The following is a 23,269-nucleotide window of genomic DNA, read 5'->3' on the forward strand; positions in this document are numbered from 1 at the left end:
CACACTCCACAAGGCCTTCTGGGAGTGTCCTCATCCAACAACAACAGGAGGTTTTGAAAGGCAATCTGGGTTTTAAGGAACTAGCAGATCAGATTTAGGATTGAACGATTCTGTGTAGTGAACGAAATAAACTGACTTCTTTACTGCTTCCATAGTGCGGCTCTTCAAATAAGATACCCTCGAGGTACCGGAGGCATGTGACTGTTGGCAAGACAATGAGTAGAGAACGGTTCCTGATGCTCCTGTCTCACAATAATTTTCTCAATATCCCAGTAACGCAGAAAGCTCTACCTCAATAGCCAGCTGCGAATGGCTCTACAGGAATGCTTGGCGGTAACACATTATTATTGCGCAACATCAAAAGTCGCTGGGCACTTCCCGCTGCTGGCTGTTTATCATTTACATGAATCGCCTTAAACTGCGCTGCATATCAAGGTCTTGGTACATAGTCCAAGTTACATTTTCTCCAAAGGCCGGTAGTAGCAATCCCCAAAAGGCTTTAGATTTATCAGCCTTTCGCACTTTCCCTTAAAGGCATTGGAGCACTGGATATATTTACAAATACGGAACAGGATTCTTGGCCGTTACTATCGGAATCCCAGAGCACCTATTGTAAAGACCAATTAATGTAAATGACTTGCTTTTCTAAACATAAAAAAAAATAAATAAATAAATGTAAGGCGCGGTAACCCCCGAAGAGATCTAAGGCCGAGCTTCTCTTCCAATTTGAGTCGTGCTCCTCTTGATTTTCCCTACAAATTGGCCGGACGGGACCTACATGTTGTATGCCGATTCCGAACAGCATCTGCAAGGCAGCTGAGTTTTCACTGAGAGCTTTTGATGGTAGAAATACACCCGCAGCGCTTTCCAAACACTGCCGAGGGGCGACCCCGCTTAGAAAATTTGTCTTCTAATTGAAAAACCTTATTTCTAAAATTTTGATGTTGTTTTGCGCGGGGTGTGAACTCAGGGTATACGGTGTGGTAGGCGGGGCACGCTACCATCACACCACGGCGGCCGCCATAATATATCTATCTAAACATAGAAGGGGCAATTTTCAATGCCCTTCCTGGAGGTATGAAAAGGAAACTGGTTGATTTAGGTGTCGATGTGCTTCCGATTGAATTCACTAACTAAATTCCGTGCAGAGGAATAGATGAGTAGGATGGTCTCAAAAGTTACAGAAGGGTGTAAAGAAGCGCTCTATAGGGAGCTGTTTTGTCTCCTCTACTCTGTGTTGTGGTATCGAAAGCTTCTGGTGAGTCCAGAAGGCATCGGCTGCAAAAATGTTGTCACCGCAGAAGACCTGAAAATTCGAACCAATTCCACGATATTTTGTATGGATTTCTGGAGTCGTATGGAATGGCGGACAATCTTGGCAACACGGAAAGGCTTCCTTTGATTGATCAAGCTAAATTTATTAAATTCTTTTCTGTAAACTTAGCGATTGAAATAGATCAGGGAAGGCTTCAATAGCCTTGTAATATAGCAGGGCTAACAGCTGGATAATTTCACCAAGAGAGGGTTGAAAAGGCGATTGCGGTGTACTTATGGATGCTGGTCTACTGGAGAGCTTTGGAACTGGCGAGAATTGCATTAGTTCAGTAAGCAGCGCTGCTTTGTAACAGCGGTTACAGCCTCCTTGCTGATAATGTTTTGTGATATGGGCTAAGGAATTACTGACTTCAGAAATTCCAATATTCTTACCAACTTCGATTTCATATCAGGTGGCAAAGAATGTTGTGCGCCGACCACTGTTCTTCTCATAATCGTTCACATAGTAACTCCCTTGATTGAGGACTGTGGAAAGGGACTTATGGGGGGAAGTGAACTAGTTAGCTGCTTAAAAGATGCGTCGAAGCTGGAGTTGCAGTTTGGGAGGGGTATTTCTTTTACTTCTAAGACGCTAAAAGTAGATTTTACGGCTGTTAATTATGGGTTGGATGGGCTCCTATTCCAACAATTATACATTTACTCCTAATCTCGCTTGCGGTTGCATTGAACTATTTTAAGATAATCTGGGTCCGGGATCATAGCGATATCTCGGGCAACTATAACGCGGGCTGTAGATAATTTGGAGTTATGCAGACCACCCTGTACAAATAGGCCTCGGATCAGGAGAGCCTGCTGACAGAAAAAGAGTAGCCGGCGGGTCGGCGAGATAAAGCGTTCATTAATTCTCATCTATCAATGACTTACAGCTGAACGGAAGATAATGAGGTAGAATCATCGGGTTGATTTTTGCCTGAATGTCCAGCTTTTGCAAAAACAAGGCGAACGTATTTCTGTCCTGTTTCATTTAGATCTCCGGCCTTTTTAAATCTCTTATAGCTATGACACAATCAGTCTTCCAGAGAGTCTTTCTGTTAGTGACTAAAGATTGTTGATATAGAACTCGTTATTGGCTTAACGGAAGGATATATGTATACAATTTTTGAGAAACCATTTGTAAATAGCTCAATGATAATCCCATCTGATGTTGATAAAGTAACGTTGAGATTTTATCATATACATAATATTACGTCAAGACACATCTTTGACCATTTGACGATAAAAATGATTCTCCGTTGAATTTCTCGATTTCACTGCTCTTCACGATTTCTGGCTCTCAAATAGATGTAGACCGTTGAAAGAAGTCTTCTGAAACGTCATTTTGTCTCAAGTAGCTTGGTTAGGTCCTTAAAATCCTTACGAAGGTATAGCTGCTGCACAGTGTTATTCTCTTATAAATATACCGAGCTCAAAGATGTTCCACTGCATATTAACTTTATCTAATTGCGTTTTCCCATCTTACCGTATATCGCTGTAAACAATCTAATGATATTATAATATATTTACATACATCAATTTTGTTGTTGCCGTACTGCGTAGCTCTAGCATAGTCTAAGCTTAGTTAGCTACATCACTTAGCCGCTGAGCTGCTTGCTCAACTCGACTCCCTATTATGGAGGTCACTTTCACACATTTTTTTACCTTCGCTTTTCATCGTTCACCTTTTCGTCTTTCGTCATTGCCGTTAAAGTCGTCATCATTATCATTATTACCCTCGCTCAATTTTGGCTAGTGGCAAGCGCACAGCCAATAATTTAGCCAGGACGAGGCCGAGGTCGTGGGACACGAAAATGTATGTAAGTAAAAACTATACAATACAAAAAACAGAACCTTTGACTACCGTTAATGCTAATGGCAACAAAAGAGCGACTACAAAATAAAACATAAATACCAGGCATGCTTAACGAACGAAACGATATCATTTCGTTACGATAATCAACGTTAATAAACGAAACGAAGTGACTTCGTTTCGTTTATTAACGTTAAGATCGTCAAATTAACGTTAATTTGACGTTCTTAACGTTAATAAACGAAACGAAATGACTTCGTTTCGTTTATTAGCGTTGATTATCGTAACGAAATGATATCGTTTCGTTCGTTAAGCATGCCTGATAAATACAAACATACATTTGCTTAATAGGGGGGAGGGGTAAAAAAAAAAAAAAACAAAGCTCGTAAATTCACAAAAGTAATTGGAAATATGAGTGAAAAAATGTAAATATTTCACTTTCTTGCGCTCAACCAATTTCTTACGAATGCGATTTATATAGCTGCTTTACTCTTACTCGCCACCCTGCCCTCCGACAGGGGTATAAAGCGAAATATATGCTACCCATCATGTTAAATATTTGCTAGCGAATTTTATGAGAGTTTACCTACAACAAGTGTTTATGCATACATACAGTGTGGGGTAGTCAAAATGGGACAACACTTTTTTTTAAGTGTATACCCCAAAATATTAGAAGGGAATGAGAGAAGCATGGTTTACGACTCTTCAACATAGGTGCATCTCATAATCGCGGATATCAGAAACCGAACAGGTTTGTTACTCCATTTCACGAAGGAATTAAGAGCCACGTCACCTATATGGATGAGTATATGCCTTGTTCGAGTGATGCATTCGCAGAGAATGTAAACCACCGTTTCATCCTCCAGCTCACAAAAGCGACAGATTTGTGTATTAAATAGATTTAATTTACTTAGGTGATATCGCAGACTACGGTGTCCCGTATAGAGATAGTTCGTAGGTCCCCTCTGCTAAAAAAGTCTCTTACAATCCCGAAATTATGGCTGTTAACAGTGGTATGTTTGGCAAGGCGCAAATACACTGACTCTTTGCTTGATAGCAGAAAGTACTTCGTACTGTTCTCATTGATCATCAATCCCAACTTTTCCGCTTCTTTTTCCAGTTTGAAGTAACCAGAATTTGCTGCACGGGTATCGAGGCCAATGATATCGATGTCATTAGCATACGCCAGTCATTGCATGCTTTTATAGAATATTGTTCTAGATAGGGGGTCGCCCTGTATAAAACCTCTTTTAGTTTCAAATGGCTCGGAGAGGTCCTTCCCAATCTGACTGAGCTGACGGTGTTGCCAGCGCCATTTTGCACAGCCGTATTATTTTTCGGGGGAACTAAATTCATATTTTCGTGCTGTCGAAGGAGGCTCTGTGGTAATGCTGTCAATTATGTTTCTTGTGGGTTTTTCCAAGATTTGGCGCATAGTGAAAATCTGGTAGATGGTCGATTTATCAGGTCTGAAGCCGCACTGATAAATCTCATCAGCCGAATTAGGACAGGCTTAAATCTTTCGCACAATACACTTGATTGCGATGCTAATAAGGCTGATTCCGCGATAGTTAGCGCAGTTTGCAGGATCCCCCTTTTTGTGGACAGGGCAAAGAGCACTATGATTGCAATTGTCAGGCATGCACTCGTCCGACCATAGCTTTGCAAAGAAGCTGATGCATGCACCTTACCAACTAGTCGGCGCCGTATTTGAATACCTCTGCAGGCAATCCATCAGCGCTCTCCGCCTTGTTTTTCAGTTCAAAATTCAAGTTCAGAGTTTTTATTCCAAATTCAAAAGGGGCCCGAGCAGGGACACAAAACTATAGTTTTGTCTGTTTTTTTGAAAATTGTGCTTTGATGTATTATATCATTTTAATCGCCAATGACTGTATGCACTTGTGAGCCAGTACAAAACTTAACTCAATGCGTTGGGTTGGCGTGTCAAGAAGTACGGACTAGCGAGGAGGCAAAAAAAAAAAAAAAAAAAAAAACGGCGGCAGAGAGACATTGGCGCGCATTGAGGCGAAAACCTACAAAAGCAAACCAAACTTAAACTTGAAGTTTTCTGCAAAAACAATCACTTGCAATCACAACGTTCATGCGACAAGTAATAATAATTCAAATAAATTTCGGAAGATTCGGTCTTCAGCAGATTTCCAAACAAACAATAACAAGTGAAAATTTAATTTAATTCATACAAAAAATTATAATAAGTAATCGAAGTTTTCATTTATAAAAAAAAAAAACTCAGTTGAAAAACCTTTGAGAGCGGAAACTACTGAGCCAAACTTTTGTGCATTATTTGAGACGTCATAAATAGTGCTAAGTGAAATTTTAGTAAAAAAAAATAGAAAACTAAAATACTGCAAATTTTCAATTTCAAAAACTGACTCATTTGGTATACTAAAAGCGCTACTTTACTACCATTTTTTGAGCGCGCGCTGGTCATATTCACACCACAAACCGGAAGTGCCAACTCACTGAGTGTGGCGCAGGTACTCTTAGTTGTTGTAGTGGAATAACACAACAAAGATTATTTTCAATTATTTGTGATTACCTAACGCAGCAAACCAAAAGAATTAAACTTAAAAAAAAAAAAAAATTGATTAGAAAAAAAAAAACAAAAAAAAAAAACTTCGTTATAATTTATTTCCAACAAAAGTAACAAAAACCATTGCATACACAAAATGCAGCCCTTAAAACGTTTCACACAATGCGGCAGCTTGACGATGTTGTTTGGCGTTTTCATAATACTATTTGGCGTCAGTTCGACGGCTTTAACAACATTTGGTAAAACAAATAGTGACAAACCAGCACCAACACCAATAAGTAAGTTTTGAGGCTATTTGTTTTATTTTAATTGACGGTAAATATGTTCACCGTTGCAAGATCATAAATCTGATGCAAGACTAACCCCGGAAATAACGGCACTGATGTTGAAAAATGATTTGAGTTTATTTTGACATTTTGTGGTCTTTGCTTGATTCAGGACAAAATCTACTCAGTTTGTCAGTTAAACTGCGCTTAAACTTATTCTGTAGTAGTTCTGTCTACTTTAACTGAAGTTTATGCCAAGCTTAAGCGGCCGATCTGGCAGGATTAAACTCTAGTTAACCTATGGGTGATTTGCGTTCGTGCGAAATGGTGCCGAATATACCCAACAAGCATTTGGGCTTGAGTAACATTAGAGCTCATGTTGATAACTAGAATATCTCTAAAATCTTAAAAGTTGTTACGAAAAAGTGGCTCAACTTGAGAATCATAGTGTACTCAGCAAAAGAGGGAATTTTTTTTAAACGGTTTTATTTAGCTTGACTTGACAGGGTGGCTGGTTGGCACGAATTTTGTAATTGAAATTTAAGTAACTTGCCGATAAGCTACAGGCTTGAAACTTGGAATATAGTTCAGAACCCGATTACAACGCAATAATAAGAAAATAATCGCCGCTAGGTGGCGTAAGGAGCGAGATATTCAAAAAAATCGTATTTATTGTCCGATCGTGCTCATATTTGGAACACATAATACACGCATGAATAGAAAGCGACCTATGAAAAAAATCGCAGCTAGGTGGCGCAAGGATCGAGATGTTTAAAAAAAATCGTATCTGTGGTGCGATTGAGCCCATATTTGGAACACATATTACATACATGAATAGAAAGCGACATACGAAAAAAAAATCCCGCTAGGTGTGGCAAGGATCGAGGTATTAAAAATACTCGTATTTGTGGTTCGATTTGGCTCACGTTTGGAACAAATATTTCATACAGTCCGGTAGAAGTGACATCAAAATATTTTGGAGTTCGAGGAGGGACACAAATAAGTGGCGCAGAGTCGAGTAAAGTCTTTGGAAAGATTATGTATTGAGGACTTATATTGTAACAAATTGTCAGGAAAGTGTCCTTGTAATAATAATGAGTCAGTAAATGAACTAAATAGAATGAGAAATAATAGGCAATTAAATAAAAACTAAAAACTTGAAAATAAAATAATTAAAAAAAATTATTTAACAATTTTTTTGTTATATCGGCCTACAGATTAGTAAGATCGCGGGTTTGAATCGAGCTCAAGGCCTTACAATAATTGTTTTATCATTATTATTGTTATGATAAATTTTTTCTTAATTGAAAAAATTATTAAATTAGAATAGAAGAAAGAAAAATTTAGACAACTGCCAAAGCTCGTTGTATAGATCCATTTCGGGAACTGCTAAATTCCTTCATCGCAACGTTTAGGCGCCGGTGCTAATTGTTAATACATCCCAGAGCACGGGGAAAAAGTGTCAATGAAATATGACACTATGGCATCATTGCCATCAAACAAGTCCAATTTTCACATGCATTCTGCAACAGATGTCGCAGTGCTGTGAATATCAATTGGCAAAAACCAGAATTGAAGTAAGAGTAATGAAGACAAACAAAAAACGGCTGTGATGGCTGAATGGTTATAGCAGCGGCGCCAAAACGTTTCCGATGAAGGAATTTAGCAGTTCCCGAAATGGCTCTATACAACGAGCTTTGGCAGTTGTCTAAATTTTTTCTTTCTTCTGTTCTAATTTAATAATTTTTTCAATTAAGAAAAAATTATCATAACAATAATAATGATAAAATAATTATTGTAAGGCCTTGAGCTCGATTCCAACCCGCGATCTTAAAATTGTTTAACTTAAACGGTGTTATTAAAAACAATACTTACATGAAGTAATAATAATTCTAAAAGCTAGAAAATAATTAGGTAGATCCTAGGTACTAGTCATCACACTCCTCATCAATCTAGGGCGTTGATCAGACAATTAAATAAAAGTGTTGGACGCGTCAAATTTCTATTGATAGTCATAAGTAATTCCAACTGAACCTTAATCAGGTTATGTCACACGTAACATTTTTAGAAATTTCACGTGCCCAAATGCTAATGACGTTGGAGATCAACTCGAGAACTATAAATTTTACAAAATTTATTAAAGGTTGGATAGTTAATTGGAAATGAAATTGGATATCAACTTGAGAACTATCTGTTTAAGAATAACTAGATAATAATGTTGGATATCACCTCCGGAACTAGATGTATATTTCGCTGGAGAAGTATCTTTTACATGTTTGTTAGGTAAGCAAAATCCAGCTGTTGTCGTATCTACACATTATCTAGATAACACTTCGTTTTGTAACGTCGTCGCGTCTAGTTCGTTTTTCCCCACAACTCAACCGCATGCTATAAAAGGACGCTATTCATGTGGTTGAGAATAAAATGGCGGATAGTGCGGGAAACGAAATGACAAAAGATTAATTTAAAAGCATTTAAAAAACTAAAAAATTTTTCGTACTTGGAGTAAACCATTAAATCGGAATATATTTAAATATATAGTAGCCTCAATTACGCAGAAACCTACACACATGGTTCTGGCCTTAGTGCATTAACTGTGTGTTGGTGGAGCAACTGTACAGCAATCTAAAGACAGCAAAAAAAGTTTAAGAAACCAATCTAGATATCTGAAAGATTTCACAAAATAAGAATTAGTTATGGCGTTATAGCTTCTACGTAAGCCGGGCCAAGGTAGTCTTTCATTCAAGAAAATGAATGGAAGCAACTTAAAACTACAAACAAACATTATCTAGATAATACAAAAAACAATTTTGCCGTACAAAAAAGCCTTCCCCAAAGGCGCCTTAAATTTTTACTTTAAAACTGATCAGTAGTGTAACTGGAGTTTAAATTTGACTAGAGTTTGAGCAAACCTATTTTAAGCTTAGCTTAACCAACTACTGAAAAACCGGGCCTAAACGTAAAGAAATGCATCCCAAACTGGGGATGATATGTACATCTCACACCTGGGTCAAAACAGCGATCAACTAAAAAAATGGCAATGTTCAGAAAACAGACTGCCTCTCGCATATGGGCCAATGGCACTTTTAATGTTTTACAACTACTTTTATTATTGATGTATATTACAACGACTTTCCGTCATTCCTTGTCAAATTTGGTTTTGAGACAAGCCGGTTTCGGCGTTATGCCATTATCAGTGTCGATTTTCGTTCTGATCTGTTGTTGTCGTTTGTCCTGTATTTATAGTTTGTAGGTACATGAGCAGGTATTGTCAAAATTGATGCTTATGTATATTTAGTTATGTGTATGTGTGTTCATTCAGAACCGAGGGTGGTTTTTACTGATCGATTTGTGTGGCTGACTGGGGCAGGCAAAAATCCGTAATTTTAGTCGATTGAATGAACACACATACACATAACTAAATATACACAAGCATAAATTTTGACAGTACCTGCTCATGTACCTAGGAACTATAAATACAGGACAAACGACAACAACAGATCGGAACGAAAATCGACACTGATGATGGCATAACGCCGAAACCGGTTTGTCTCAAAACCAAATTTAACGTTCCAAAGTTGATTATATGAACCTCATCTTGGGCAACTCAAAAATAGATATCAAAAATAGATATCATATGCGTGACAGAGACCTGGTTCAAAGAAGATGTTGGAGATAATTTGTATGAATTGCATGGTTACAAGTTGACTAGGAATGAAAGGAAAACTGGAGCCAGGGGTGGGGGTGTTGCCATATATTGAAAAACGAAAATTCCCCAGAAAATAATTTTTAAATCAAGTTTGAATGATCCAGTGGAGTACATTATTATGGAAGTTGGTAGTAGTTTTAATAAATGTTTAATCATATGTGCGTACAACCCTAGCAAATTATTTGAGATGGTTGATTTGTTCTCGCAACTGGCCCAACTTTCATGTGAATATGAGCATATTTTACTCTGCGGGGACTTAAATATAGACATTTTTAATAACGACTCCCGATCGCTAAAATTAATTAATAACTTAAAGTCCATTGGCTTAGATGCGATTAATAAATTTCCAACACGGTTTTTCACCAAATTGTATACCTAGCTTGCTAGACTTAGTATGCACATCTAATAGCTCCGAGGTAGTTCATTGTGACCAATTCTGACTTGCTGGTGTATCTGATCATGATATGCTCTTCATATCGTATAACATTGACCTCAGTTGTAAAACCACAACACATTTTTATTACAGAGATTTTAAATCAGTTAATCTATCTGAGTTTTTGTATGAGGCTGGTATTTTGCATTGGAATAGTGTATGGTTCCTTCCTGATATAAATCTTAAGCTTAATTTTCTAATTACACAAATTTTATACTTATTTGATAAATATGTTCCACTCAAGGAAGTGAAAATAAAAACCAAGAAACAAGCGTGGTTTACTAATGAAGTAATGTCGGCTATCAAAGTGCGTAATAAGTGGTACAACTGTTGGAAGCAAGATAATTCAGAGACGGTTTGGGAGTTGTATCGCCAAGCCAGAAATCACGCCACGTTATTAGTCAGAAATTCCAAGATACGATCTTTCCAGGCTAAGCTTGATACTGGTTTGCCAGTAAAAAGTCTGTGGAAAAATCTAAACACTCTGGGCATGGGGGAAAAATTAAATCAGAATGTGACTTGGACCCTGATAATATGAATGATTACTTCTTGCAGTCGTGCAAATTCCAGAATAATGTGGACTTTAAAATAAATGAAACATTGGTTTATAAACAAGTAAATTTATTTCAGTTTAGTGCGATGTATTAAGATGTATGAGTTCTATTAAATATAATGCAGTTGGGAATGATGGTATCAGTCTAAAGTTTTTGAAATTAGTAATCCAGAGCATAGCTCCAACGCTGACTCATATTATTAACTTTTCTATAACAACATCAACCTTTCCCAGCTCTTGGAAGATAGCGAAAATCATTCCAGTTGCTAAGAAACCGTCGGCTACATTGTTGACAGATTTTCGCCCGATCAGCATATTGCCAGTATTGTCAAAAATCTGGGAGAAATTAGCGGCTGTACAAATCACAGAGTACCTTAATGCCAATGGACTCCTGGTTACAGAGCATTCCATAGTTGCAATACCGCCTTGCTTAAAATTATTGAAGACATTCGTCCAGCGTATGACCGAGGTGATTTAACTATTCTGGCGCTTTTAGATTTTTCCAAAGCTTTCGATACAGTGGATCATTCCATTCTTTTAATAGAACTAAGTAAATACTTCGGTTTCTCATGTAGTGCTGTGAGGTTGCTAGAATATTATCTACGTAATCGGTGGCAGAAAGTAGTGGTCGGCAACAGTTGCTCGGAAATGAAGCGTCTTGATTCGGGGGTGCCACAGGGATCAATACTTGGTCCGATTTTGTTTACGATGTTTATTAATGATATGACTTATTGCTGCAGGAGTGTATCGATACACTTATATGCTGATGACGCTCAGGTATATTTATCTCGGCCGATTGGTTTATCAGAGGACTTAGTTTTCAGGATGAATGAAGACCTTGAAAGCATCTCTTCCTGGGCAAATGATAACAAACTAAATCTTAACGCGTCCAAGATAAAGGCCACATGTTTTAAATATTCCTGGCAATTGGTTGAAACATTGTCATCACTTTCCTTTCAAAGCCTGTTGTTACTAGTCTTGGGTTTAAATTAAATTCTTATCTTGGGTGCAAGGACCATATAAACTATATTTTGAGCAAAATATACTTTGTATTAAGAAAGTTGTGGTACACTGCGGACTTTGTGCCAATTAATGTTAAATTAAAGCTGGTGAAAACTCTTATAGTTCCACTGATATCATTTGGGGCGACCGTATTCAGCAATATTGATTGTGAGAGAAAGTTGCAACTTGCTTTAAATAACTGTGCTAGATATATTTTTTCCAAACGCAAATTTGACCATATATCGGAGTTCTCTATCAAAATCCTTAATTGCAGCCTTGTAGATTTTTTAAATTACCGCAATTTAGTCTTCTTAAATGAACTTATTCATAGAAGGCAGCCTGATTATCTTTTTAGAAATCTAAGTTTCTCTCGATCAGACAGAACTTGCAATCTTATTGTTCCATGGTACAGATATCTCACATCATCTAGAACATTCTTTGTTAGTGCTGTAAAACTTTGGAACTCATTACCAAATAAAATTAAAAATGAACGCAATAGTAGACGCTTTAAATTGGCATTATTTGAATATTTGCAATAGCAGGAAAAAGTATATAACTGTTTCCACAACTTCATTTTATTAATATTGTACAATTAAATTATCTATATATCAATCTATCCATACAATACATAAATACATGTCTAGTATGATTTATATAATTTTTCTTCTCCTTTTTTTTGCTGTCATAGCTCACTTTAAAAAAAAAAAAAAAAAAAAAAAAAAAAAAAAAAAAAACTTGTATAGTTAAGTAATTTATTATTATTATTATTATTTTGTAATCGTATTTTAACATATATACGTATTAGTTTTATTTCCAAATGTTGATGTACTTTAAGAGACAATAGTCTTACTTGTACAAATTATTAAATAAATTGAATTGAATTGAATTGAATTTGACAAGGGATGACGGAAAATCGTTCCAATATACATTATTTATCCACCCCGTCGGAAAATCAACACAACAAAATAAAACTTGTATTACTGATAAGTGAAGCTTATAGTAAATAGAGTATACATTTCGGTAGGTAATGAGTATTGAGAAGTCCAGAGATACTCAAAACTTCAAAATTAGCGATTTTTGATTTAGCTCCATATTGATCTAGGTGTGCTATATGTGCGATTCAAAGCAGATCGACTTACCGTTCATAAGATCAGTTCAGCTTTAAATTCGAAGGAAATTTGGAATACGTTAAGAGAATTGGGACTGACAAATTCAAAGCTGATCTCTCTGTCCTCCCCGATGTTGATTTTAACGATTGTTTTGTTAAAACCCCCAGCGAGTAAGAGGAGCTTAGAATAAACACGCCTTAGGTATGCCTGTTGTAAGAGGCAATTAAAATAAGCAAATTATTCAAGGGATTGTTAGCGCAATTTATAACTTCTCCAAATCAATTTTCAACCTGAGCTATCCGTAACGAATCCTGTTTCTTTAACAGCCGAGACTGTGGCGACCCCAAGTTCCTCGTGGAACTAGGGCATGCGGCGGAATGGCTAGAAGGTTCGACGTGGTCATGTCAAATCGTCCTCGAGATGGTGGGGCTTGTGCCTTAATGGTGTTTGTTGTAGCAAACGACCATCAACATCGATAACACTCCGCAAAACCTTCGAATATTTTCTTTACCGCTATAATAACAGCAACAACATAGTTTTGTTAAACCACCTGCTTCGGCTGCTAATATACATATGTATGTATTGGCAATTACTGTGTTGTTGATGCAAGTCCTCTCGAGTTTCGATGAACGCTATGCGATTAGACAGAATATGTGCTAAATTTGAAAATCATCCTATCCTATCATCACGACCGATGTCTTTCTAAATTGGTGAAAAGCTGCTAAAATTGTGCCAATTCCCAAGCAAAATGATTCTACAGTTCAATTGCCATACTACTAATTTTTTCTTTCTTTCTCTACATGGGCAGATCGCTACATATGTGCAAGAAAATAAACTCCTGACGGACCAACAGTCTGGTTTCAAACCAAAAATAAGCTGTTCTACGGCACTCTTTTCTGTGATAGAAGACATACTTTGCAGTGATGATAACTTTATGGCTTTCCTAACCCTTTTTGAGCACTCCAAAGCCTTTGATTCTGTCGATCATTCCTTACTAACTATGCAATAAACTGAGTTGTGAAATTTCTCAAGTTATGCAACCAATCTAATGAGTTCTTATCTAGACGGCAGAAACAAGCAAGTATGCAAAAATAGTTGAAAGTCATATTGGTTAGACGTTTCGCGACATGTTCCCCAAGGTTCAATCCTAGCTCTTTTGTTATTTCTCTTGTGCATTAATGACCTTCCTAGCGTGCTCCAGTTCGTATCGTTGCAGGGGAAAAAAATTGGTTACTGGCGACCATGGAAAAACAACCGAAAACAAAGACGCTGTCTACAGGGCCCAAAGGCGCCTTTGCATGAAGAAAACAGTGCAAGGAGCTTGAGCTGCTAGCCACTAGGAATAACACTTGTCGATTTTACAAAAAAATTCGGCAACAAACGGAAGCTTTTAAGTCCGTGCAAACTCCTGTTTAAACGAAAACGGCGACTTTGTAACCGATGTCCAGAGAGTACTTCGCTTATGGAGGAAACACTTTTCTGCTCTCCTAAATGGAGACAGCATTGTATCGCTCAGGGATAATGAACCCGACCACACAATCGATGATAATGGAATTAATGTCCCCCACGCGATTATGATGAAGTCAGAATAGTAATAACGAGGTTAAAAACAACGGCGGCCGCTGATGGATTGCCTGCGAAGCGGTGAGGAGTTTGTAAGGCGCATTCCCGAAGATTGGAACCTTAATGTTCTTTTCCCAGTCCACAAGAAGAGGAACCTTGCAAACTGCGTAAACTATCGTCTAATCAGCCTTCTTAATATCGCATGTACGGTCCTGTCAAGCGTATTATGCGAAAGATCGAAGCTCTCCGTGAGTCGGCTGACTGAACCTTATCAGTTGTGCTCCAAACCTGGTGAATATTCCATCGCCCAGATTTTTACTACGCGCAAAATCTTGTTAAAAGCCCACAAAAAGGCAATAGACACATTCCCCCTTAATCGATTTTGAAGTTGCCTTCGACAGCGTGAAAAAGTGCTGTCTATATGCCGTTATGTCTGAATTCAGTTTCCTTGCAAAACTCATAAGACTGCGGAAACTGAATTGAGCAGCATCATCATTTCCATTGAAATAGAGTGTGGTGGGAGGGATGGCCTAGAAGGTTTATGTTAAATCATTCCCGAGATGATCGTGCTTGTATTAAGGTACTTGTGCTTGTTACCGGAACGTACCAGATAGCTGTGATCTATCACTCACCAAGCTCGAGTGATGGGGAATTTATTACGTATTTGCAGGATATTTTAAATAATAATTGCTTAACACAGGATAATATTATCTTTGTCGGCGATTTCAACATAAACCTCATTAAGAGCACTACCTATACTAACTGCTTAGTTGACTTATTTCGGTCCTTTGCTATGGAACAAAAAATAGGTTTACAGATAGTAGCTCAATATCATGTGCAGAAGAATATCAGATTTCAGATCATGAAACTATTCAATTTAATATCAAGTTAGACAAATTACTTCAAATGAGAACTAGGAAACCCATAATTTCTTGGGTTATACATGTGACAGTCTTATTAACCAATTACGACAGTTCTACTTCACTGACTTTGAAAACTTGAGTATCGAAACTAAAGCTAATTTGCTACATAATACCCTATCAAATGCAATGGCCACACTGAGATACTCCAAAGAAGTCAGTGTTAAGCTTATGAACAAGTGGTATGATTTTGAACTTTCAAATTTGAACAAGAATAAACTAGATCTTTACAAACTCGCTATACCAACTGGGGAATGGAATGAATATATCGCTAAAAAACGTAAATATAAACAACTAATTAACTAATTAAGATTAAAAAAGCGAAGTATATGGAACACAAAATCGATTGTAATTTTGGTGACAGTAAGGCCATGTGGAAAAGCTTAAAGAATTGCATTAACATGGCTAAAGAAAATAATGGCATTCAAAAAATAATAATAAACGACCAACTTTATAATCAGGAACGTGAAATAGCGCAGTCTTTAAATAATTACTTTATTGACAGTATATTGGAGATCAGCCTGCATATCCCAGTTATTTCCGTTAATTATGATAGTACTCTAGGTGTGCCAAATGGCACAAATGTTTTTATGTTTCAAAAAGTTACTACAACTGACGTACTTGAAATAGTAAGCAGGTTCAAAACCAAAATTGGAGGGAAAAAGCTCATTTCGGAAGGAGTTATAACTTATACAGGGTTATTTTACGCTCAAATTGTTAACGAAAGCTTAGATAAAAGTATAGTTCCTAAGTTACGGAAATCTTCCGTAGTTGTGCCGATAAAAAAGGTTAACAATACCATTAAAGCGGATGAGATCAGAGCAATTAATACGTTACAATGTGACGAGAAAATACTAGAAACAGTGGTAAAAAACCAGCTGGTAAAATACTTAGAAGATAATGAAATTATTATCCCCCAGCAATCTGGTTTTCGGAAGAAGCATTCATGTGAAAGTGCTTTGAATTTAGTTATAGCGAACTGGAAAGAAGACCTAAGCAGGAATAAAACGTGCATTTGAGACGATAGACCAAAAGCTACTAATAAAAAAGCTAGCCAAAATAGGTGTCACTGGTAATGAGTCAAGATGGTTTGAAGACTTCCTCATTAATAGAAATCAAAGAACAATAGTTGGAAAATCCTTATCGGAGAAAAGAGAGGTACCAATTGGCCTACCGCAAGGATCGGTGCTGGCACCATTACTGTTCAATATTTATATCAATGATATAACTAATTCTATAAACTACTGTGATATTAAACTCATCGCGGATGATACACTACTGATGCTTAGTGGAGAAAATATAACTGAAATATATAGTAAAAGTCAGGAAGATCTGAATAGTGTTTATGATTGGTTATGCGAATAGAGACTTAAACTGAATGTCAGCAAAACCAAATTTATAGTCATTTCCAGACGAAATTTCCGGAATAGTGACCTACAAAATTTAAATATTAACCACGAAGTAATCGAAAAAGTTAATACCATGAAATATTTGGGAATAAAAATAGGCGATAAACTCAATTTCAATGAGCACGTTGATTATACAGTGGGAAAAATACCTAAAAACATATATTTTAAACAGAGAACCTGCAAATATTTAAATAAGAAATACAAAGCAATGGTGTATAGATCGATAATCGAACAACATTTTATTTACTGTCCGACTATATTTTTCATATTGTGAGATAGTCAGATATACAAGCTGCAAAAGCAACAGAACCGAGCTATGAGATTCATTCTCAAAAAACGCTATGACACACCTATCAGAGACATGCTCTCTGCTCTAAATTGGCTAAACATTAGACAGAAACTTTTTTATTTTACTTTGAAATATAAAAATCTCGTGTTACAAATCTTTGGCCGCGATGGACTCCTAAACTACTGAACCGATTTTGAATTCGTTTTGCACCCCGAGTGTAGTTTGATCTAACTTGAAATATAAATAAATAAATAAATGTAAGGCGCGATAACCTCCGAAGAGATTTAAGGCCGAACTTCTCTTCCAATTTGCGTCGTGCTCCTCTTGATTTTCCATACAAATTGGCCGGACGGGACCTACATGTTTTATGCCGACTCCGAACGGCATCCGCAAGGCAGATGAGTTTTCACTGAGAGCTTTTCATGGCAGAAATACACCCGGAGCGCTTGCCAAACACTGCCGAGGGGCGACCCCGCTTAGAAAAATTTTCTTCTAATTTAAAAACCTTATTTCTAAAATTTTGATGTTGCTTTGCCCGGGGTGCGAACCCAGGGCATACGGTGTGGTAGGCGGATAACGCTACCATCACACCACGGTGGGATGGGTTATATCTCAGTTTATAGTCGCAATATTAGTCTATTGCAAATTTTTTTATTTGTTTATACGTAATAATAAAATGTTACGTATACGCACCGGCACTCACATGGGGTGCGGATATACTTCTGTGTAATTGGTTGGTGTTTAATTAACCAACGTGCTTATCAATAAAAAATATTATAGCGAATGATATCAAGTATAGCACATCACCAGGCCCGCCGAGAGGTTGGGGGTTTCTGAGGGGCTCGCGATTTAGAGGTGCTATTATGACATTAATTCAGGAGAGTCTTTAGTTGTTCCATGTGCAATTTTTAAGCCGAATTTCAAAACCAACGAAAATCTGCATTTCGTTTTAATAAAATAGTGAAGTGTGAAAAATAAAAATCTATATATGTATATAAAAAGAAAGGCTAAAATGTGTGTTTGTTGGTCGCCGGTGTTTGAAGAGATGCGTCGGTCGATTTTGTTCAAACTTTCACACAAGTTGCGTAAACCGCACGTGGTGGTTACTACATAGGCTTGCGATCGACGTACAGGGTATCGAGATATAGGCCGAAACGTGGGCCAGTGAATGCCTAGACAGTGTTTATACAATATGGATATCAAATGAAAGCTGTTGATGAGTGCTTTAGTTCAGAGTAATATATTATCCAGAGACGGACTGGGACTGGGGTTAGGACTAGGACTAGGACTGAGACTCGGAGTGGGACTGGGACTAACACTGGAATAAAACCACCCTCTGGGACAGGCAATAAGGGATGCAGAAGAATGAGAATTGACAGAAGCGAAAAGAGAAAGGAGATTGAGAAAGAGATATAATGAGACGAAGATGGAGATAGATGAAGCGAAAAAGACGGAGGGAGGAGGGAATAAAAGGATTAGGAAAAAGTGAAGAGGGGGGGGAGGACAGAGTCAGACGGAAAAAGCTTATTAAAATGTACGCAGATAGGCCAAATTTAGGGAGGACAACGTCTTCCGGGTTTCTAGTTTTTCTATGAAATTTATTAAGAACATAATAGACGGTAATTAAAGAGTAACATCAAATATGTAAAAGATATGCATTCAGTAAATATTCAACCTACCTGCTTACAAAACTGAAGCAGACAAATGTAACTTGTATTATAAGGGATTAAAATGCTATAACGAGCTACCTAATGATATCAAATCATGTAATGCCAATAGATTAAAAAAAAATTGTATATTCATTGCAAAACACTACCCATTTAGTACTGTATAGGCAGGCTTCCATAGAACCAATAAAAATGTATGCCTGCTAAGTAATTTTATATAAAGCGTCTTCCAACAATTTCACTTCCAAGTTCTTGTGCGCATACAATAAAGTCGCCGAAGCACATACTGCAACGCATCACTCGATCATATCAGTGCACCGCCGGGGTCTGCCACAGTTCAGCACCATACGGTAGTTCATAGATATAACTAAGTTAGAATTATATGTTAGTCTAGTTAAGATTATTATATATGTACTAGAAGACCCGGCAGACGTTGTCCTGCCCTAAATTTGGTCAATCTGCATACATTTTAACAAGCTTTTTCCGTTTGACTCTGCTCTCCCCCTTCTGCACTTTTTCCTAATCCTTTTATTCACTCCTCCCTCAGTCTTTTTCCCTTCATCTATCTCCATCTTCATCTCATTCTATCTCTTTCTCAATCTCCTTCTCCTTCTCTCTTTTCTCTTCTCTCAATTTCTTCTCATTCTTCTGCATCCCTTATTGCCTGTCTCAGAAGGTGGTATGTATTTTATTCCAGTCCCAGTCACAGTCTCACTCCGAGTCTCAGTCCCAGTCCTAGTCCTAATCCCAGTCCCAGTCCCAGTCCGTCTCTGGATAATATATTACTCTGTACTAAAGCACTCATCAACAGCTTTCATTTGATATCCATATTGTATAAACACTGTCTAGGCATTCACTGGCCCACGTTTTGGCCTATATATCGAGACCCTAGTCACCCAGCGGTATGAAAATTACCCTCTAGTAAAGCACTCATCGACAGCTTTCATTTGATTTCCATATTCTATAAACACACTCTAGGGGTACCAGGGTCCACTTTTTGGCCTATATCTAGAGACCATAGTCACCCAGGGGTTTAAAAATTACCCTCTGCTAAAGTACTCATCCACAGCTTTCATTTGATTTCCATATTCTATAAACACACTCTAGGGGTACCAGGGTCCACTTTTTGGCCTATAGCTCGAGACCCTAGTCATCCAGGGGTATGAGAATTACCCTCTACTAAAGCACTCATCAACAGCTTTCATTTGATATCCATATTCTATAAACCCATTCTAGGGGTACCCAGGTCTACGTTTTGGCCTATATCTCGAGACCCTAGTCACCCAGGGGTATGAAAATTACCCTCTACTAAAGCACTCATCAACAGCTTTCATTTGATGTCCATATTCTATAAACACACTCTAGGGGTACCCGGGTCCACGTTTTGGCCCATATCTCGAGAACCTAGTCACCTAGGGGTATGCAAATTACCCTCTAATAAAGCACTCATCAACAGCTTTCATTTGATATCCACATTCTATAAACACATTCTAGGGGTACCCGGGTCCACGTTTTGGCCTATATCTCGAGACCCTAGTTACCCAGTCACCTATCCTATATTTCAAGTTAGATCAAACTACACATGGGGTGCAAAACAAATTCAAAATCGGTTCAGTAGTTTAGGAGTCCATTGGCCTCAATCGTGTGACACGTGTTTTTTATACATTAAGATATACATTCAGACCAATTCTAAATATTCTCGCGGAATTTTGTTCTCGCGGATTTTTTTATTCCCGCGGAAAAATTCCTCCAATTCTGTTCTCCTAGGGAGAACAATAATTGGGGAACAGGAATTTGGAATTTTCGAAGTCAGCTGTTTTGTCAATTGAAATTTCGTTGCACATTTCTTATTTTGTTTAAAAGATTGAAAAGTTTAATTATTGTTGCAAATTTGTTGGAAATTAAGAAATAAAATATAAACAATGCACAGTATTAATTGCATTTCATGTGGTATTCACTGAAATTAGTAATGAATTGGTTCCACAGCAACATTAACAACGGAACATAAGAAGAAGACGGCCGCATAACACAAATCTGCCGGAGTTGCCTGCTTTCGTTCAGCAAAGCAATTTTCTGGCGGCCAAGTTAAGTTGAACTCCTACTTCTTCATATGCCAAAATCTATTTAAGCCTTATCAACAAATCTTTGCACAATTTCTGGATGGCTGCATCAAATATGCATACCAAGAGCTCTACCGTTGCTTATGATATACTTTTCGACTTAAAATAAATATTGTGGCTGTTGTTGTTGTTGTATTAACAGTGAGAATATTGGGGTAGAATGTAAATACATATTTTAGCACAAGTTTGTACAAATAAGTGTTCTTTCTTAAAAGAACCAATTTCCTTTAACTATTTTGATGAATTCCCTTTAATTTAACTAGTGAAAAAACTCCTATGAAATGGTAGAGAAATCTCCCTCTCCCTCACATTCATAATACCTCCTTTTCTCCCATAACCGGTTTCCGCTTTTTCGAACATTGTTCAGAATAGGAGGAAAGGGAGAAGTGAAAAAACTCACAAGGAATTTTTATTTAGAATTGGGCTGATTGTAAATAGATATAAGCTAGGCTTAATTAAGCTGCAATAAATAAATAAATATATCTATATCCGGCAAAGGATCATCAACACAGATAACACTCCTCAAAACTTTTGGGGAGTATTTTTCATTCTTGCTTATAATTAGAAATACATAAAAATATATTTACATTCAGGATTGACTGACTTTCCATTCGACTGCGTGTATGTTTTATGATTGTCTTGCAGTCAGTGTTATCGATTCAATAATATCTCTATAGTCTATAGTGAGGTTGTTTAGAAATAATAAAATAGGATATTTTTATAACAACAGGTGTCGAGCAAACAATCGTTGTTGAAAATACAATGCAAAATAAATTCATTTATACTTCAATCACTTTTGCTATTAATAAGCTAAGCAACAACTTAGCCGCTTGTTCTTCTTTCTTTAACACTATGTGAACTTTCACAAGATGTGAAATCTACGTTAATAGATTAGATATCAGATTGACAGTCGATAATAATTTATTGTTTGCAGAACTCTTACCCATTTGTCTAGAATAGTTTGAATCATAAATTAGAATTGCGTAGACTTTATAACCAAGTGGCAGTCACATTCATCACGTGCTTCCTTTACTTGTGTTATATGTACTTTCGTCCTACTAATTAACCACTAATATAACGGGCGTGTCCGCAGCAATTTATCATTTTGGTTTGTTCAAAGAAAGCTTGACAGTTAAAGTTAGAACTCTAATTTATTAGTTCTATAATAAGCCAAAGCAGACGAATAAACGCCATGTAACTAACTTTGTATATATATTTTTAATTATTTATGTACTTAAATTATTCGAAAAATTTTAAGCTCTCTCAGAAACGCGACTAGAGCTATTTGCTTAACGTTTAGTTGTTGTTGTAGCAGTGTTTTGCCCCATCCAAAAGGTGAGATCACTCACAAATTGCCATCAATTCTATCCTCTAACGAGATTTCGACTTGTTGTGTTAACACGGTTGAACCAAAAAAATATGTGTGTTAGATCCGAAGATGGTTGGTGTCATGAGGGGACCCGTTATAAGCGGAATATACATTGGGTATATCGGGATTGATTCTGAATAAGTAAGTTCGAAGCTGAGCTACATTGACGCGCCTCTCCCTGGTGAAGTTGCTTTCCTCAACTGCAAGTTGAGGGTATTTGTCTTTGAGAACGGGATTCACAGGGTAATTGTTGGCATAGTAATTTCTATAAAAGCGTGCAATTACTGGCGTATGCTGATGACATTGATATCATCGACCTGAACACCCGGGCCGTATTTACTGCTTACTCAAAACTGGAAAAGGAACCGGTAAAAATGGGTTTAATGGTGAATAAGGACAACACCAAATATCTACCCCTTGAATTAATTTGGTATTTTAGCCTCCACTTACGACAGGCATACCTGGCGTGGGTATAGTCTAAGCCCCTTAACCCGCTGGGGAATGATGAGCTGTGCGAGCTTTACGCATACATCAATATAGTCCAGCGAATTAAAACGCAGCGGCTATGCTCCGGATAAGAAAGTATTTTTATCGGATCCCGCCTATGGATGCAGAGGAAAGGACGGCCCCCACTCCGTTGGAAAGATTAGGAGGAAAACGATTTAAACTCCCATGGTGTGACCAATTGGCGCCCGTTTGCAGAACGAAAAGCGACTGGTGCGATTTGTTTGACGGCCATAACCGTTTAAACGTTTAAGCGCCAATTAAGTAAGTAAGTAATTTGAATAGTTTTGTTGGATGTGCCTGAGAACCTTGTTGTGTTTCTCTTCTTCATACGGCTGAGTTTTTGGGTGCTGAATTTATTCATATTGCTTACGGAGATATCTTCTAAAGTTCCTGAGAGACGGGGCGTCTTTAATGCGATGTCTGTAGGAATGCATAGGCTTGAGAAAAAGAGCCGAAGGCGATTTCAATGAGCTTGCTGAAAGCACGTTCACCTTAACGGATTGACAGATATCACTCGGTATTGGGAGGACAACGAAAAGTTTATCTGTGTATGATTTATATTCGGAACACTTTCCTTACTTAAAGTTGATGAAAGTGCCCGTCTCAAATGTGATGAATTAGGCTGGAGCGAGAAGCGTATAGATAGTTGGTCGGATGCCAATGTTACCATTTACAAGC

General features: G+C 37.5%; 1 protein-coding gene across 1 annotated transcript in view; it reads left to right on the plus strand.

Moving 5' to 3' along the window:
• Positions 1 to 5,202: 5,202 nt before the first annotated feature.
• sosie overlaps positions 5,203 to 23,269 on the plus strand; it is a 175,423-nt gene continuing 157,356 nt past the window's right edge. Inside the window, exon 1 of the mRNA XM_067762145.1 lies at positions 5,203 to 5,953. Coding sequence (XP_067618246.1) covers positions 5,812 to 5,953 — 142 coding nt within the window. The 5' untranslated portion in view covers positions 5,203 to 5,811. The remainder of the gene's footprint in view (positions 5,954 to 23,269) is intronic.

Source organism: Eurosta solidaginis, chromosome 1, assembly GCF_040869045.1.
Source record: "Eurosta solidaginis isolate ZX-2024a chromosome 1, ASM4086904v1, whole genome shotgun sequence".
NCBI lineage: Eukaryota > Metazoa > Arthropoda > Insecta > Diptera > Tephritidae > Eurosta > Eurosta solidaginis.